Source organism: Cibotium barometz, chromosome 7 (assembly GCF_041138505.1).
Source record: "Cibotium barometz isolate CiBa-2024 chromosome 7, ASM4113850v1, whole genome shotgun sequence".
NCBI classification, from domain to species: Eukaryota; Viridiplantae; Streptophyta; class Polypodiopsida; order Cyatheales; family Cibotiaceae; genus Cibotium; species Cibotium barometz.
In genome coordinates this window covers 4,119,269-4,137,456 of record NC_141052.1, presented here as the reverse complement: position 1 = coordinate 4,137,456, position 18,188 = coordinate 4,119,269, and the positions used below count along the sequence as shown (strand labels likewise).

The 18,188-nt window shown below is 38.6% G+C and overlaps 1 protein-coding gene across 1 annotated transcript; it reads left to right on the top strand.

The window, feature by feature from the left end:
* Nucleotides 1–9,499: 9,499 nt before the first annotated feature.
* On the top strand, nt 9,500–12,142 carry LOC147636598 (multicopper oxidase LPR1 homolog 4-like). Its single transcript, XM_086800030.1, has 4 exons — nt 9,500–9,801; nt 9,897–9,983; nt 10,323–11,267; nt 11,436–12,142. Exons 1-4 carry the CDS (start codon nt 9,505–9,507, stop codon nt 11,976–11,978), a joined length of 1,872 nt encoding a protein of 623 aa, XP_086656156.1. The 5' UTR covers nt 9,500–9,504; the 3' UTR covers nt 11,979–12,142.
* Nucleotides 12,143–18,188: the final 6,046 nt, after the last annotated feature.

The window sequence follows — 18,188 nt, the reverse complement described above, 5'->3', positions numbered from 1 at the left end:
ATAATGTGTATATAATATATATATATATGTATATGTATATACATATGTGTAATATGTATATATATAATATATATACATATGTATACGTATGTATATATACATATAGATATATACATATTATACATATTATAAGGTATATAATATATATACATTATATATAATATATATATACATGTATATATGTATATATAATATGTATAGTTAGTGTTTTAATTAATATGTTTTGAATATATGTTTTCCACCCATGTTGGTCTATTCATTCAAACACCATTGTGTGAGATTAGCTTACATCATTGTGTGGGATTAGCTTACACCATTGTGTGAGATTCTTTCTTTAACAAAGTAGAGAGAGAGAGAGAGAGAGAGAGAGATTCTTTCTTTAACAAAGTAGAGAGAGAGAGAGAGAGAGAGAGAGAGAGAGAGAGAGAGAGAGAGAGAGAGAGAGAGAGAGATATGTTATATGTTGTATTTTTATAACAATACTACATTTCCATTTCAGATGGCAACAATAGACAATAGTCTACGGAGATGTAAATGTAATTACAAGTGCAAGCATTCACATCTTGGTTATGAAGATGTGAGCAGAAGGACATATTATTCACATTGTCACCATCGGTTTTGGTAAATGTGAGTGAGCTTAATTCTATGGAAAATAATAGGTCGATGCATGGAGAGCCACCCAACTCATCTATTGGATGAAGGAAAGTGTGGTGTAGATGTAGAACATATTGCCATGGTGGAAGAATGGTTGCTCCATCAACTTATGCAAGGCATATGCTAATTGATGAGTGATTTGAAACTATTGCAACAAATCTTGGGTTGCAAACTTCAAGATTTGGCTCTTCAAAACTTAGAGAAGAAGACAAAATGGACCTTTGCATGGAATGATGCATGAAGATGATAATAACGTGTTTATTGATACACATGATGAACATTATCACCATGAGGAGGAGGAGGAGGAGGAGAAGGAGGAGGAGTACATGGTTGACATGGAGTTGTCTTTGGTTGAAAAAATCATACAGAGGGTGATTGAATTGCAAGCACTTTGGGATGAACATCAGGCTTCAGTGGAATTTCAAGATAGTATGCTTAGGATTCTATTTGGAGACATGGGTGGCTCTAGGAATAGAGCAGATAAAGATAAAATCAATACACCAAGCCTGAGTAAACTATTAGTGCAGTTGCCAGAAACATGGGATGGAGATATAGATGGCATAAGTGTTCCCACATGTTGGGAGCAGTTAAATACCATGTTTTCGACACTTGGTATGGTTCATGCAAATCGATATAGACTATGCCAAGGATTAGACAATTCTATACATGATGCTAAGCTCTATCCACCAAGTAAAGAAGACAACTACATTGGCGTCAATGCAATAACAATGAAAGAGTAAGAAAAAATTAAAGCGTGATTGCTTAACATGCAGTGAGAAGTGTTCAAAGTGTGCCAAGCTTAGAAAGGATATGTTATGTTTCGATTATGTTCCCATTGGTGAACAATTGAAGCTTTGTGCAAAAAGTAGATCTTTGTGCCATGACTTGTTGGAGATGTGGCAAAATAAAGAGAGATTGTTGGTATCTAATGATTCGAAAAGAATTTATGATTTTTGGGACGATAAAGTGTAATAGTGTTAAAGAGTTTTGGGATCCACAATCATATTTTGAGTTGCCCTTGATATGTGATAATGTCCATTGTAAACAAGGTTATCGAGCATGGCCTTCTTCACTAGAATTAGAAGCACTTCTAGAGGGTTGGAATGAAAGTGAGCAAATGTACAAGTTTATTTGTAAGGGTTGTCGAGCTCCAATACAAGGTCTCAAAAGACTTTGTAAGGTAAGACTTTTGTTATATGTATATTCTCTAGCGTTATATATATTAAAGTGTGTTACATACTACTACACCTTAATGTGTTACATACTACTACACCCTAATGTGTCTTCTTTTGAATGGACAGGGAGATCCACGTAATTTTGCTTTATTATTACATTGGGATGTCTTCCAAGCATCAAAGACGACCCACAAAAATTGTGTTGTGGTTGAGATCAAAGTTCTCAATTGTGGGAAGAAATCTTTGATTGGAGTGATACCTGTGTTATTTATTCCATTCAATTTTGCAAGAAAGTTGTTGGAAGCTCGAGCAAACTTTTCCATGTTTTTATGAAACCTTTGATGGATGAGTTGGAAAGTCTCTTCATACATGGAATTGACTTACACTTCAATTATCCTGTGTCATCTATCTTTGTAGATGACCACTTTTATAACCAAAGATTCCAAGCTCGTGCTATGCTAATGATGGTGACTAGAGACCAGTGTATTTGCCATACACATGGGATTGCATAAGGCCTATTAGTTCTTTACTTCATAAGTTTATTCCCTTTTAACATGGCAAAAAAATCATCGCATATGAGATAAAAGACCTAAGATTGAGAACACGCTTGATTCAGCCAGAGACTGTGTTGGATGCATTCCACCTTGGCTAGAGGTGAATGATATTGTTCAGTTGAAGCCGAATTTTGATGTATTATGCTCCTCAACTGATCTAAAATATGCAGTTATTAGAGTAGTGAGCTACACAACAAAACAAGTGAAAGTAGCATGGTTAAAAATGATTCATAATCAAGAAAAGAGATGGAAGGTAGAAATGGAGGACAATGATTGGAAGGATTGGTGGTTATGTGTATCTATTAATGATAAATGGAAAGTTATCAAAACAAGGAGCATGATAATAGAGGAAGAAGCAAAGGTAGTCCCAATCATATGGCAATCGTAGTTCAGTTTCTCATCAATGGTACTTTTGGAACTTAAGCAACTCTATGAATCATTGGTATGTTTCAATGTACAATGAGTGTTTTTTATCTTATGTGATTTTATTCCTTATAGTTTTCTATTGATGTGCTTGCATGTAATATGTTCTCCTTGGATTGAGTTTATGTAGGTTGGAGCTGGCAACTACGAATGTGGACATGCAAGCAATGCTAAAGAAAATGATGTGTGAAGATAAAAATTTCTTGGGTCTCATGAGCACAATCATAAAGGATATTTAAAGTTTTCCAACCTCAAAGGAAGGTACACACGTTTTAACGATCTTAAATGTTGTAATCTTTTATTATATATAAAGATATACTAGTGTGTCTGTAATTGGTTTATGCATGTTATGCAAATTATTTTCTGTCACATGGTTATGCTGCAGGCAATGGGGAGATTAAAGATAAGGAACCTCTTTTTTCACACGCTCTTGGCCAACAAGTCTTAGCAGGTGTTAGTCCTACACCTACATATGATGAGGTGTTTCGAGCACCTAGATTGGTGAGTAGAGACCAAAACAAGCTCTATGGGAAAGAATTATTAGAGAAATGCTTCAAGGATCAACATGCCATTTTGCTTGGTAACTACCGCCTTGTACGAAGGTGGTTTATGGAGTTGAAGATCTTCACCATAACAAAGAGGCACAAGAAAAGATCAAGAGAATTATTTGTGAGTATCATCATCATGAGATTGCAACTCTAAAGTTCATTGGAGCTGAATATGTTTGGTTGGAGGAAGATATCTATAGATGGTGGATCTAAGGTAGACAAGCAAATAGAAAGTACAATAAGAAGAAGAGTATCAAGGACAATGTAAGTGTTAATGTTTATGCTTATGAATGTTCTTTTAGAAACTAATAATTGGATTGATAATTTTAAAACTAATCTAATGCATTTGACATTTTGTGTTTGATAGAAGGATACATTAAAAGCACAAGGGATGACTCAATCCATAGATGAAGCAAGAAATGACATGGATGCTAGCTCATCACTTCATGTAAGTATATTTTATAGTTTTTTAAACCATAAATTGTATGCTTCAACTCTATGTGTGTGTGTGTGTGTGTGTGTGTGTGTGTGTGTGTGTGTGTGTGTGTGTGTGTGTATTATATGCATTATGATTTAAGAAGCTTAATACATAGTTCATCACTTTTTTTATTTGGTCTAAATTCATAGGTCTTGGAGCTTGCATTGACTCCTCAAGGAAATATTAATTCTACTGAAGAGGTAAAAGAACTAAACTTGATATTTTCTTTTTCTATGTAAGCAGCTTTTTTACATGGGTATGTTTATATTATATATTTATGTGGTTCTAGTTTTAACTTTATGTTATTTTACATGTCATGGTCTTAAAGCCAACACTCAATCTTCAAGCATATAATCATTCTTATGAAGAGGTAAGAGCTAGAAAGATGTATCATAAGGAGAATGTATAATGGTTTTTTCTTTGAATCATGCATAGTAACTTATGCAATGTTACATGTTTTGAACATTTTGTTTAAAAGATTTTGTTACTAATGTGAACTTTATAGACAAACTTTGAGATTCAAGCTAGCTCTCCTTACATTGATGTAATAAAAAATGATCAACCTATAGAGAATGTAAGTGTATTATATAATTGATTTTATTCTAAGTAGGATTTTTTTTTGTTTTGTATTAAACGTATGCTCTTCTATATAGATGGATAACTTTATATTCGGGATAAAGAGGTTTGAAGGGTTGCAGGATTATATATCCGATGAGGTGTACTTCTCTTAGTCCACATAATGATTTGATTTTAAGACTACTATTTTTTGAATTCTATGTGATTTTGATAACATCTTATAAACCAGGATTCTTATAATACAACAATGGAGGAGAATAATTATTCCTTTACTGAGCTACTACATCATGACACATCAAAAAGAGTGAGAGCCATAAGAAATCAAGAAGCGAGATTATATATGACAAGTGAAGACAAGGTTTGGTTGAGTTTTTCTTTGTATATGTGATAAGTTGTCAATATTTCTTCTAATATTTTGTTGTACTTGTAGGATCTAATGTTGAATTTGGCTAAGTATCCGAATGAGGTTTCAAGAAAAAGTCAAAGAAAGAGAAAGGTAATGCAAAACTTACAAAAGTTTTCTACTATCTCTTTGTACTCCTTTTTTTTTCTCTTTCTCTTTTTACTTTTGTGATTATTAATGCTAGTTTTTGGCTTGTTCCAAAGGTAAGTGAGAAGATGAAAACTCACTTGGAAGAAAGAAGTCACCAAAAGGGTGAAAATATTATACCAACAACCATTTTAAAGGTATTGTTAGATAGATGTATAATGTTATGATTCTCCAATTTTTAACGTAATGGATTTGATTTTTCTATTTTTAACATGATAGGTTTGATTTTGTTATTTCAAATAGGATTTAGATCAAATTAGAAAATCAAATGTAGAGGCATCATGTGCACCTTTACAAGTAAGTGATATTATATTAGAGAAATTTATCATTGATAAGTTTATTATTTTGAATCTTTTTATTTAGGTAAATTGAATATGCTTTAAAATTTTATATATTTTATTATCATGAATGTAGGTGAGCCACATTTCACAGGAGGATATGGAAACAATCTTATTAAAGTACATGAGAGTGCATACAATCCAAGACATGTACTTTTCTCTCAAGAGTACATATGTCAATCTAAAGAAGGAGAATATTAGTTTCAAAAACTACTCAATGGATACGAAAAGACCTGGGAGTGACATTATGATTCGTGACATTGTGCATTGGCTTATTGCCAATAAGAAAGTCAAATTCAATGCACAATCCTTCACACCTATTAGTTTAGAAGATGTAAATATAATCCCATGACATTTAGATAATCTTGAAGTACTATTTATTTTGAACATGATGTACGTTAACCACTTTTGGCCTTCTTTTTAAAATTTTATATATTTTATTATCATGAATGTAGGTGAGTCACATTTCAGAGGAGGATATGGAGACAATCTTATTAAAGTACATGAGAGTGCATACAATCCAAGACATGTACTTTTCTCTCAAGAGTACATATGTCAATCTAAAGAAGGAGAATATTAGTTTCAAAAACTACTCAAAGGATACGAAAAGGCCTAGGAGTGACATTATGATTCGTGACATTGTGCATTGGCTTATTGTCAATAAGAAAGTCAAATTCAATGCACAATCCACACCTATTAGTTTAGAAGATGTAAACATAATCCCATAACATTTAGATAATCTTGAAGTACTATTTATTTTGAACATGATTGGATCTAGCTAGTCTTCACTTAAAAAAGAACTTCTAAACTTACAAAACCTTATTGTGTGTGTCCATGGAAGTACCTTATAGCACTTGACTTAATAAACTGTACTTGTAACACTTTCCACTTTTTACCATTGCATTTTAATAATTTCACATTAGTTTACACTTTCAAGTACATTTGTAGTACTTATATTGAAAACATCAAATTACACATGAAAAAACATTGACACCAACAAATTACACATTAAAGTACATTAATGCCAGCAACTTCTTGTATTGATACCAGCAAACTATAAAAAATTACATTATAAGTGTTTACATGGTCAATGGAACATATTTACATAAGGTAAAAGGAGGGGTACATAAATTTCTCTTCACATCCTTCTCTTTCTTCTCAGACTAGCATGTTCCATGTTGCACCATTCTTCATGAGGCATAATCTTTCCTTGTTTGGGTAGAGATTCTTGTACAAACTCTTCTTTAATCGTACCCCTCACATTAAAACGGTTCATTGGTGCCCATTCCACATGATCAACTAATAATAGCCACTTATACAACCATGGCCCAAACTCTTTCATCATGAAACTTTTCTGTTGTGCTTCAGATTGATCCTCCATGTTTGGTACTATCACATACGTGCTAGGACTATTTTGGTTGCACTTGTATGGAGAGTCATCTAACAACAGAGTGTTGGACTCGCTGAACTACGGGTACAACTGCCAAAATTGCCTGAGGTGCTTAAAAAAGATAGGTTTCCTTGTTTTGGACATGTGGAATCTGCAACCAAGCAAGTTTCTTGCGCCATCCAACCAGACAATAAGCCTATATCTCTTGGAAAGCATTTTCTGATCTTACATTCTACATTGGCAGCACTCGAGTGCTCCAAATAAAGACATTGGCGTACGTACTTGCTACAGCCAAAAATAGCTCTGCATCCTTCTGCACAAAGTACTTCACCATACGTTCTTCGATAAACTCTACACCATCAATGCTCAAATCTGGAGGATCACCCCTCCTAGGGTCAAAAGTCATCATCAACACATTTCTTATGTCAATGATGAGGGCTGGCTTTCCCTTCCAATCATCCTCTCTAAACTTTGAAGGCGTCACGTACTGTGCAGCACCCTGTCAATCTCTATCTCTTCAATTTCTAGGGCTTGGACTTGTACTTTGTTTGTGCACCTTAGCCCTATACAAATGTAACATATTAGAAAAAATACACATGCTTAGTAATGTACGTTTATTACAAAAAGAACTATACTTTTATTACAAAAAGAGATATAACAACATGATGCCTAAAGACACACAAAATTCATTCCAATAGTAGGGATGACAAAAGTGGAAAGTTCATTGCTTGATACGAGCGGTTGGGGCTACATTAGAGGATCTAGTGTAGCTCTATAACTTTTTACATGCTCTTGTCTCTTAGGAGGGTGTGCCGTAGGTGGTGTGGGTGAAGTACTCAAGCCATTTACTTTCTTCTCAGCATTGAAGGATCTAGTGCAATTTTACAGCTTTTTACATGCTCTTGGCTTAGGAGGGTGTGCTATAGGTGGTGTGGGTGTAGTACTTTTGGGGTCTCCAATCAAGCCATCGTCCATTAGAAAATTTTGAAGGTCATTTGTAGGGCCTTGTATGAAATTCACAAACTCTTATTTTCTCTCTCTAGAAAAAATGTTCAAAAGATACCCTCATTAAATGTGTACTTGACAAGAAACTATCTCAAGCTACAAAAAAGTGGATCTGACAAGGTATTGAAATATGTGTACTAGCTACACATCGCTCTCAACTTTTTGGGTTCGCAAAAGGCACTCATGTCATCATATGGCACCTTTTTCAAAAATTTCATGCTACTCTTCTAACAATCTACACTTAGTGGTAGTTTGGTGTAGAATTTGATGCTTTTGACATCACCATTGCGTTCGGAGCGGCTAAAAACCCCCATTATGACTTTTGAATCACTTAAATCGGACACTCGGAGAGGCAAAAACACGGCCAAAAAAGGGGAGAACTGAGTCATAGTGGCAAGGCCTCTATGCACGCCAATTGGCTATGAGTCAGTTCTCCCCTTGTTTTGGTCATTTTTTCGCCTCTCTAGGTGTCCGATTTTAAGTGATTCAAAAGTCGTTTTTGGGGTTTTTGGTTGCTTCAAACGTAATAAGAGCCTTTGGGGATTTTCGGCTGCTCCAGATGCAATACATAAGACTCATGTATAGAGCCTTATGCAGAGAGATTAATACATAAGGTTCATGCATAGAGCCTTTATGCATAGAGCATCATACATAAGGCTCATTCATAAGCCTTATGCATAAGGTCTCATGCATGAATAAGGCCTGGAAGCAAAACATATGCAATCTGAAAAATAATCCTCAGCACCCGAAGGTGAAAAAATAACAAAGAGCAAGGACAAGAGGCTTACCTCTTATGCTTGTGAGAAGGGTTTGTACGTGGTTAATTTTCTTTGGAGAAGAAACTCTAAACCTAGCCACAAAAGGCATCAAGATAAGCAAATTTTTTATTTATAAAAAAAACTATTAATACGACTACTTAAGCATTCAAGAGAGAAAAAAAGCATACAAGAGAGCTCAATCTGTGGATACAATGCATGCCCTTTGTGTGGACCTAGACTACATTCTTGTCATTCACTCAAGTGGCTTGAGAAAGATGGTGTATGAGGGTTACAAGAAGTATCTACCAGAGGACCATGAGCTACGTGAGGGCTATTTGGGTCGACCTCCTCTTACACTAAAGGCAAACGATTGGAAGAGAGCATGGGAGGACAATTGAATAGTGCAAAGAAGGTAGCTTCTTATTATTCATGACTTGTTTGATATGTGGTTATTATTCATGACATTGATGGTCATATGAGCTTTTGGTGATGATTTATTGTATTGAAACATTTGTGATATTTTACTTCTATTATTTGGTTTCTAAGATTCTAGATTATGTTGGACCTGCATGATGGTGAGTTTATGGATTGATGACGTACAATTCACGAGATCTCTTGGTTGTATTTTAAGCACTTTTGCTTAAAAATACAATCTTTATGTTAGATGTAACCTTTTTAAGTATATTGTTGATTGTATTTTATGTTAGATGCAATCATTTTAAGTATTGTTGGTTATATTTTATCTAGAAAGGTAACTTTAATGTCGCGGCATCTCTCCATCTCTCGAAAGTGAAAGAAAACAAATTTGGAGAAGGGCAACTTAAAAAAAGGGACTTTCCTAAAAAACAAGGTACCTCACTTGCAAGTTTGCATGTACTCGACGAATAAAAATTTGAAGTCTGGGCTCTAGCTTTCCTCCACTATGTCCACAACACGTGTTCTCGCCCTCAAAGGTATTCAATTGTACCATCAGCCACAGCCCACGAGAAAAACGTTAGCATGACTGACCGATTATAAAGAGCATCAAGCGCAGCGCTACTCAACAGGTGGAGAAGATGGAGCGGAGGCCAATATTATTGTACTGTGTTCACCTCCTCCTCTTCACGCATCCTGCATTTGCCGCATTAAGGGGCCCTTCCCAGTTTAATGGTGTTCATGACGAGTATAGTCCTCCAGTAATAGCTAGTAGCGCGCCGGCTCCGGCAGCTCCGCCACCTCTCCCTTTTCTTCCACAATGCATCTACGCGCTAAGCCCTCCCTTGGCGAAATTCATCGAGCCCCTTACCTTCCCACCAGCTATCGACATCGCCAACGGCCAACCGCTCACCATGGGTGCCTACAAAATCACTCAGGTGAGTAATACTGGTGATATTGATAATGGTAATAGCTTTCCACATATCTATCATGTTCATAACTTCATATCTCCCTCTCTCTCTCCTTGCCGCAGAAACTACACCGAGACTTGCCCAACACTACTTTCTACGCGTTCGGGACGAGCCAGGACACAGCTGGGTTTCCTGGGCCTACTTTGATGGTCAGTGAAGAAAGTAGAGCAAATCATTTTTTGTTGACATTGCTCAAAAAAATCTCAGTCGTGTGCCTGCCTGTGTAATTTGTACGCACGTGCAGCCCCTGGGTGTTGTTCTTAATGTGTCCGTGGGTGTGTGTCTGGGCGGAGTTGGAGGAGGAGGTGGTGGTGATCATTTGTTTTTATTTTAGCTAGTAATGTTGGGTTAATTGATTATGCTTCTTGCGAGGAACCGGTGTGCGAAATTGCTCTTTTTAAGGGAAATTAATTGAGAGGGTATAGGCGATGGTCGAGGAGTGAGTATATATAATGATGATGAGTGGGGGGTTTTGTTGGCCGCCGCAGGCAAGGCGATACGTATCGTCGCGTGTTCGATGGGAGAATCATATTCCGGACGAGCACCACTTCCTACCCCAACCTAGCAATGCGATGGTGGAGTGGGCCGACCCAAGGAGAGGCGGTGTGCCAGTGGTTGCGCACCTGCATGGTGCGGAGGTACCAAGCATCTACGATGGGAATCCAGATGCATGGTTCACGTCCAAGAATGAGACGGGCCCTGCATACGTGACACAAGACTATGTGTACCCGAACCGGCAAAACCCTACAGCACTATGGTACCACGACCACACGATGGGCATCACGCGCCTCAACAACATTGCCGGCTTAACGGGCCTCTACATTCTTCGGCCCTCAGAGGAGGAGGAGGAGAAGATGCTCATTAACCTCCCGGATGGCATCCCTCTCATCATCAAAGATTTGCGCTTCTTCCCCAATGGATCCATCAACCTCCCTGGACCAGATGACTTCGCTTCTCAGTATTGGTGCCCCGAGTGGTTTGACACTTGGCTTGTCAATGGTAAGGTCTGGCCTTTCTTGCATGTCTACGCCAAGCCTTACAGGTTGCGCATTCTCCATGCAAGCAATGCAAGGTACGTGGGCTTGTACTTCACCCACGGCCTTCAAAACCTCACGGGCTTGCAAATCGGCACCGATGGTGGGTTTCTTCCTGAGCCCATGACCCAAGACAACTTTCTTCTCTTCCCAGCTGATAGGATCGATGTAGTGATCGATTTCTCGGGGCTTGAGATTGGGGCTGAAGTCATCCTAAGAAATTTCCCCATGCCACTTGATGGAGCTGATGAACCCTTCTTACAACCCCAAACCTCCGTGATCATGAAATTCATAGTCGTTGATGCGGGAGGCACACACGAAGGTATAATCACGGATGCGGACTATATGGAGAGTTTGCCAAGCAATTTGCAACGCATGGCAAAGGCCAACGAAAACAAGGTAACACAATCGAAGTCACTTCTTTATTGTTTTGTTGCTTATTATTCCACAAGATGCATAAGACATTTTGGGATCTCTGCTGGCTAGAGTAGAGCTTAATGAAGTACACAAAAAGTCTAGTCAAATAACTTCATGTGTTGATTTTTCTTTTCCTCGTTGTTTATATAGGATCCTATGATGACTCACCCACGCCACGTACGAACCATCGACATCACTGCTCTTACGAATAGCTCAACTAATAGAAGTTATGCATTTGGCTTCGGTAATAAGACTTGGCATGATCCCGTAGCCATAGACCCTATCGATGGAAGCACTGAAATCTGGGAAATCATCAACTCCTCAGGGGTTCCCCATAGTGTCCATATTCATCTCATTCAATTCCAAGTCCTTAACAATCAAAGAATGAATATTGAATCCTATATGAATCATGAATGTTCCACAAGTATAGCATATCCAAATGATGGCACATGCTTTCTAGACTACCCGCAAAGCCCAGAATCATATCAACAAGGATGGAAGGACAATGTGATCATTTGGGACAACTTCATGCTTCGTATTCTTCTACACTTTACAACAAGAGAAGGGAACCCCTTCAGCTTTGATGCAACTCAAGGCCCGGGGTATGTGATGCATTGCCATATTTTGCAACACGAGGACCATGTGATGATGAGGCCTTACAGGCTCCACCATGAAGAAGATAACACCTACTAGTGGATATAGGTTGCCCTACTATCTTACTTTGTCCCTTGTAGGATAGCTAGGTCATTAATATGTTCTAATCGATATGTAAACTCATTGCCTAGAAAATCAACAAGGCACCATTTCAAGGTTTTTCGTCTATAAAATAACATTAATAGACTTTATGTTTCAATGCTTATGATTCTTAAATTGTTATAGATGCTATCCCATATTTTGTGAATTATAGCCATTACTCAAAAATACCATGTGCATCCATAACAAGCGTCGAAGGACTGTTGGTAGTGTGAAATTTATGGAAATCAATATGATATGAGAATCCATTCTATTCCATTGCAATATTGCTTCACTTACAAAGACACTACAACAAAATGAGGGTTTAGCAGTGAAAATAGCAGTGCTTTTATAACTAGAAGGGTACGGAGATATCGAGCCCATTTCGCTACTAAAAACACTGTTATTTTCCTTGCAATGAGGGTTTAGCAGTGAAAATAGCAGTGCTTTTATAACTAGAAGGGTACGGAGATATCGAGCCCATTTCGCTACTAAAAACACTGATATTTTCCTTGCAATGGGTTCAATGCTCAACAGCAAAAATAGCAGTGATATTTCGCTGCTGCTGAGCGCAACGTAATATCGTTGCTGAGCAACGAAAGTACTGTAGAGCAAAAAAAAAAAGATGGGGCAGAGTAGGAAGTTTGCACAAGACTCCCCAGTCTATCCTAGCTCTTTTTTTTTTTTTAATGTAGCTACAATAAAACTAACACAACTTCATGTCCTACTCATCGTCATGGACAAGTGCAATGTAAATAAAACTTGACAAATATAGAAAAAGGACAATTATAATTCATGGTTTTAAAAATGTCAAAATTCGATTACAATACTTGGTGGAATTACATAAGTGTTGATTCTAAAAAGCTTATATACAAAATAAAGCGTAATGAAAATCTATGGAGCTAGGGGCTACAGTGAGGGGGTCGACATCTCATGCAGTTTTATTATTATTATTTCTTGCAGCTCCATCCCCTTCGCTTCTCACATTTCCATGCTTCTTGCTTGGGCATTTGCACCACCATTTCTAGTAACATGATCCTAAAACACAATAAAACTAATACAAGTGAAAATCAATTTTGCAAAAACAAAGAGGTTATGGTTTTAGGAATGTACTTACTTGCCATGCTTTCGAAGCATGTCCTCCAGTAATAACAATATATCTTTCATCTTGTACCCTTTCAAATAGAGCTTCCAAACCCTGTTTGTAACGCAAAATCATATTCATCTTGTGTAGGAGGGCGGTCCACTACTTCAAGCTATTGACATACAAACAAAGGAACATTACAATTATGTTGTTATTTAAGATAAAGTTCTTTAATTAAAAGATAAGATACAGTTTGAGGCTAATATATATGTACAAATATTATTGGGATATCGGCTTCTCCTTCAAGTGTAAGATCACACCACAAGTTATTTACCATCTATCCAAGAAGAAACATAAATACTTAAAACTCTTATACATACTCCAATGTATGAGGCTTATGCATATGGCTAATGCATTCTAAAGACTAATGCATGCATATGGCTATAGCTACCGGCATGCATAAGGCCAATGCATGCATATGGCTATAACTACAGGCATGCATTGGAAGCTACTAGCATGCATTGAAAGCTATCAACATGCCTAGGTAGCTACCGGCATGCCTTCGAAGCTATCGACATGGAAGCTATCGGCATACATTGGAAGCTACTGGCATGCCTAGGCAGCTACCAGCATGCCTTGGAAGCTACCAGCACGCCCAAGTGGCTACTAGCATGCCTTGGAAGCTACCAGCAATGCATGCCAGTATACCTTGGAAGCTATCGGCATGCATTGGAAGCTACTGGCATGCTCAAAGCTACCGGCATACATTGGAATATCGGCATGCCTTGGAAGCTACCGGAATGCCTTGGAAGCAACCGACACGCATTGGAAGTGATCGGCATGCCTTGGAAGCTACCGCCATGCCTAGGTAGCTATCGGCATGCATTGGAAGCTACCGGCATGCATTGTAATCTACCAGCATGCATGGGAAGCTACATACCGGCACATGCCAAGGTATCTACCTAGGCATGTTGCTTATTCATAAGCCTCATGCATATGGCCTTATGCATATGGCTAATGCATAAGTATCATGCATGAGGCTAAGGCATATGGTCGTCTCTTGAGAGAAGCATAGCTCTATCCATAGAGGATGGAAAAAATAACAAAGCCTAATCTTAAAACCCTAAACTTACAAATACAAGAAAGAGATGTCTTACCTTGTGAGGCTTGTATGTGTTGAAAACCCAAATCAAACTAAATTTTAAAAAAATATTAATAACAAACCCTAATCTTAAAAGCCCTAAAACTTACAAACCCTATAAACATGTAAAAGCATGAAAGAAGATACATACAAGAAAGAAGATATATGTGTTAAAAACTTACAAAATTAAACCAAGCTAAGAAAAAAAGTATTAAGAAAAATCAAGATCTCTTACCATATAAAGCTTTAATGGTGGAGAGCCCTTGATTAGGGAAAAAGAAAAAGGGAAAATACTCCTAATGGTTGAGCTTCAATAAGAAGAGAAAAAGAAGAAAAGAAAAACTTAAAAGAGAGGAAAGAGATCTCTTGTGAGGCTTATATGTGTGGAAAACTTACAAAATTAAACCAAGCTAAGAAAAAAAGTATTAAGAAAAATCAAGATCTCTTACCATATAAAACTTTAATGGTGGAGAGTGCTTAATTAGGGAAAAGGGAAAATACTCCTAATGGTTAAGCTTCAATAAGAAGAGAAAAAGAAGAAAAGTAAAACTTAAAAGAGAGAAAATGAAATACTCACAAGAAAGCTTTCATGGAAAGCTTGTTTGCAGAGGAGATAAAGGAAAAGAGTAGACATACCTTGCTTGAGCTTGAGGGAGATAGGGTAGGAGAGAGGTAGAAGTGATAGATAAGACATAAACCTACAAAAAAACTCAGAGTATAAGTTTACTATATTCAAAAGATAAAAACCATGCAGCAACAAAAGAAGCGAGATATTTTTACAGTATAGCAATGTTTTTTCACTGTTATGTACACTGCTGAGCAGGCTGAGCAGTGATTTTTTTATATTGAGCACTGATATTTTGCCACAAAAAGCGCTACTGATGAGTAGCAACAAATTGCTGCTCATCATCGTTAAAACCCTTGATATTTTCCTTGCGAAAACATCGCTAAAAAACGTTGCTATGCTCCCGATGTGTTGTAGTGAGAGGATACACACACAAGCCTAGAGAAGGATTCAACCTACAAGCCACAAGCCCTAGACGAGGGAGATGATTTGAATTGGATTCAAATGATGGCTACATTAGGCACGTTGGATAAGCGAGGCTCAACATGGGTGACTCCTCATGGCAACAAACTTCCTAAGGTTGTGAAATTGAGAATGATGAGAGTGCCATACACCCAAACACTAAGGAAATAAGGGAGTACACTGAGCATGAGTTCACAAGGGAGGAGGACTCTAATTTAACCAACTTTTATTCATACTTCTCTGATGAAGAGTCTGAAACAACTAAGACCAAAATGAGAGCACAACAAACATTGGAGATTGAAACTACCACAAATGAAACTGAAATTGAAGCTGAGATAGAACTAAAAGATGAAGCTTCTCAATGAAGCAAGAGATCACTAACAAAAAGGAGAAAAAGAAAACATTACAAGGCAAACATACACTTGATACTGAATGAGAGGACAACATTGTCCAATGGCTATAATATGTTGGGGCAGTAGCCATTGTCCAATGGCTATAATATGTTGGGGCAGTAGACATTCAAAGTTTATAGACAATTAGGGAGAAGAGTTACAAAAGGTCATGTATTGTAGACCACTCCCAATTGATATAGTCCAAGTGAAAGTATGTGATAAACCAAAACTTAGTCATTCTGCTTCTTGAAGAAGGAAACAAAACTATGAGGTAGGACAAAAAGAGCAAGAGGATGAGGATGTAATAACAAACAAGGTAAAGGAACCAGAACTTGACTTGCATCCAACACTTGAACATTATCAAACTTACAGGGTTGTTATAGTCAAGTACATACAGAGACTTCTTACATGATTTACTCAAAAAAATTGTAAGTATTTTGCTACACCAGTAGAGACAAGTGCTAGGCTGAGTCTCCAAGATGTGAGTCTCTAAGATGTAAGTGAACCATTTGATACATCACTTTCTTCTGTTGCGGTGTGTACCTGCACGTAAACTGCCTCTTGATTCCCAGCTTTCTCATGAAATTTTCCCCACTATCTGATCTTACGTATCCCCAGTAAGAATATGACCAGAAAGCCTGCAGAGATCCTGTAAACCGGAATGGGAAGGAGTCATGTGCCTGGAAGCACCACTATCTAGGATCCACTCCCGAGTATCCGTTTGCGGAGAGTCCTCCAATCTCCTCCCTACCTGAAGAAAATGAAACATCGGTGTCCATCACCTCCAGGTGCACAAAAGCCAGAGTCTTCATGATTGCTGCTGAGGAATCTTCACCCTTCGCGGTCTTTCGCTTGGAACATTGCCTCCAATAGTGGCCTTTCTCGCCACAATCATTACAGGTCCTCTCTGCCTCCTTCAGTTTCTCGCGGTCAGCGTCGGACTTCTTCTCGGAAGACTTCTCCGATGAAGTCTTCCCTTTGCCCGAGTTACGGCCTTTCGACCGTTTGGCCAGTTAAGGCCTCTGAACCTCCACCTTGAGGAGGGTTCGTGAATCGTTCCTCCTGGTCCAGGACCATGGGCACAAGCTCCTCCCACGTGATGGTGCTGAGCCTAGTGCGAGAGCAACGTTATGGCCATGTCCTCTGATGATATCTCCTTCCCAGCCTGAAGAACTTCCTGCTGAAGAGCCTGCAGCTTGTTAATATGCTCTCGCATTGTCAATGACTTTGCAGGGCTCATAACCCGCATCTGTACTTCCACGGAAATCCTCTTCATGGGCGATACCCTGTTGTAAAGAGAGGCCAAATGCTGCCATATACCTCTGGCCAGCATCATATGCTTTACATGATTGATTACCTGTGGTGTGCAGTTGAGGAAAATAAACGAACGAACCCTGGCATTGATACGATCCCACATCTGTGTCTGAGCCTCCCAGTCCTTACGGATCGACGGTAACTCCCCTTCCTCAACTTCCAGCAGTGGAACACCAACAACGACGAAATCAGCGAGGTCGTAAGACTCCATAATAGATTCCATCATAACCTTCCATATGCCGTAGTTGCTCCCGTCCAACTGACGGTCCACCGGGAACGTGGGGAGTGTCGAGATCTTCACGTCTCTTGGCCATCTCAAATAGATCTGCCATTGCGGGGATGTACTCTGAAAAGGGTAGGTGGGTGAGAACAAAGAAGAACTAATACCTGCAAGTGGCTGTCCAGCAAATCAGCCCGTCGTCCTCTTGCTTCTCCTCTTCCTCCCGAACAGTCCAAAACAATCCACCAATCAGCCACACAACAGTCCCTCTCTTGCTCACACAAATCCCAAGAACTATCTAGAGCCTAGGGCTCTGATACCATGTCAGAATACGCAACAGAGATGATGACCAGATCTGGGACACAAGAGCAAAAACGCATGCAGAATAAAAACAACACAAGAGAGAGAGAGAGATGTAGGCGTGTAACTCTGCTCTATATACACAAGAAAATCTTGGGTATGATACACAAGTGGTATGGGGGGGGCTAGGGGCCTATTTATATGCCCCCAGATGAGCAGTCGGCCTGCTGAAAAAGAGGCTCCACGACTGCAGCATCAGTCGGCCAGCAGCATGCATCCAGTTGGCCAGCACTGAGGGTCCACGACTGGTCAAGTACAGTCGGCTAGCACTGAGGGTCCACGACTGGTCAAGTACAATCGGCCAGCACACTTGTACACACATCATCCTGATGTAGTCGACCAGCAAATGGATCCTCCTGCCAACTCAGGCCTGCCTCCCAAGCCACAGAAAAAATGGAAAAAAATAGGGAAAAATGTGGAGAGTGGGGAAAAATGATAAAACGCCTCATAAGGGCGGGCACACCCACAACAAAGGCCCTGGTGTATAAAACTAGACAGGAGATGACTTCTAACATATATCTGCGGGCATGCCATATAGTTTGTAGAGATGTTTGATGAAGAGCCTTTCAAACTCAGATGTTTTCACATCTTATTAGTTGGTCAAATGTTGACCTTTTTACTTTTCCCTTCAAT

What these genes read in the sequence shown, in the direction of transcription:
- LOC147636598 (XM_086800030.1), top strand. Translation starts at nt 9,505, where the DNA reads ATGGAGCGGAGGCCAATATTATTGTACTGTGTTCACCTCCTCCTCTTC. An exon ending in GTGCCTACAAAATCACTCAG is followed by an intron (nt 9,802 to 9,896) that starts GTGAGTAATACT and finishes TCCTTGCCGCAG; the next exon opens with AAACTACACCGAGACTTGCC. An exon ending in TTCCTGGGCCTACTTTGATG is followed by an intron (nt 9,984 to 10,322) that starts GTCAGTGAAGAA and finishes TGGCCGCCGCAG; the next exon opens with GCAAGGCGATACGTATCGTC.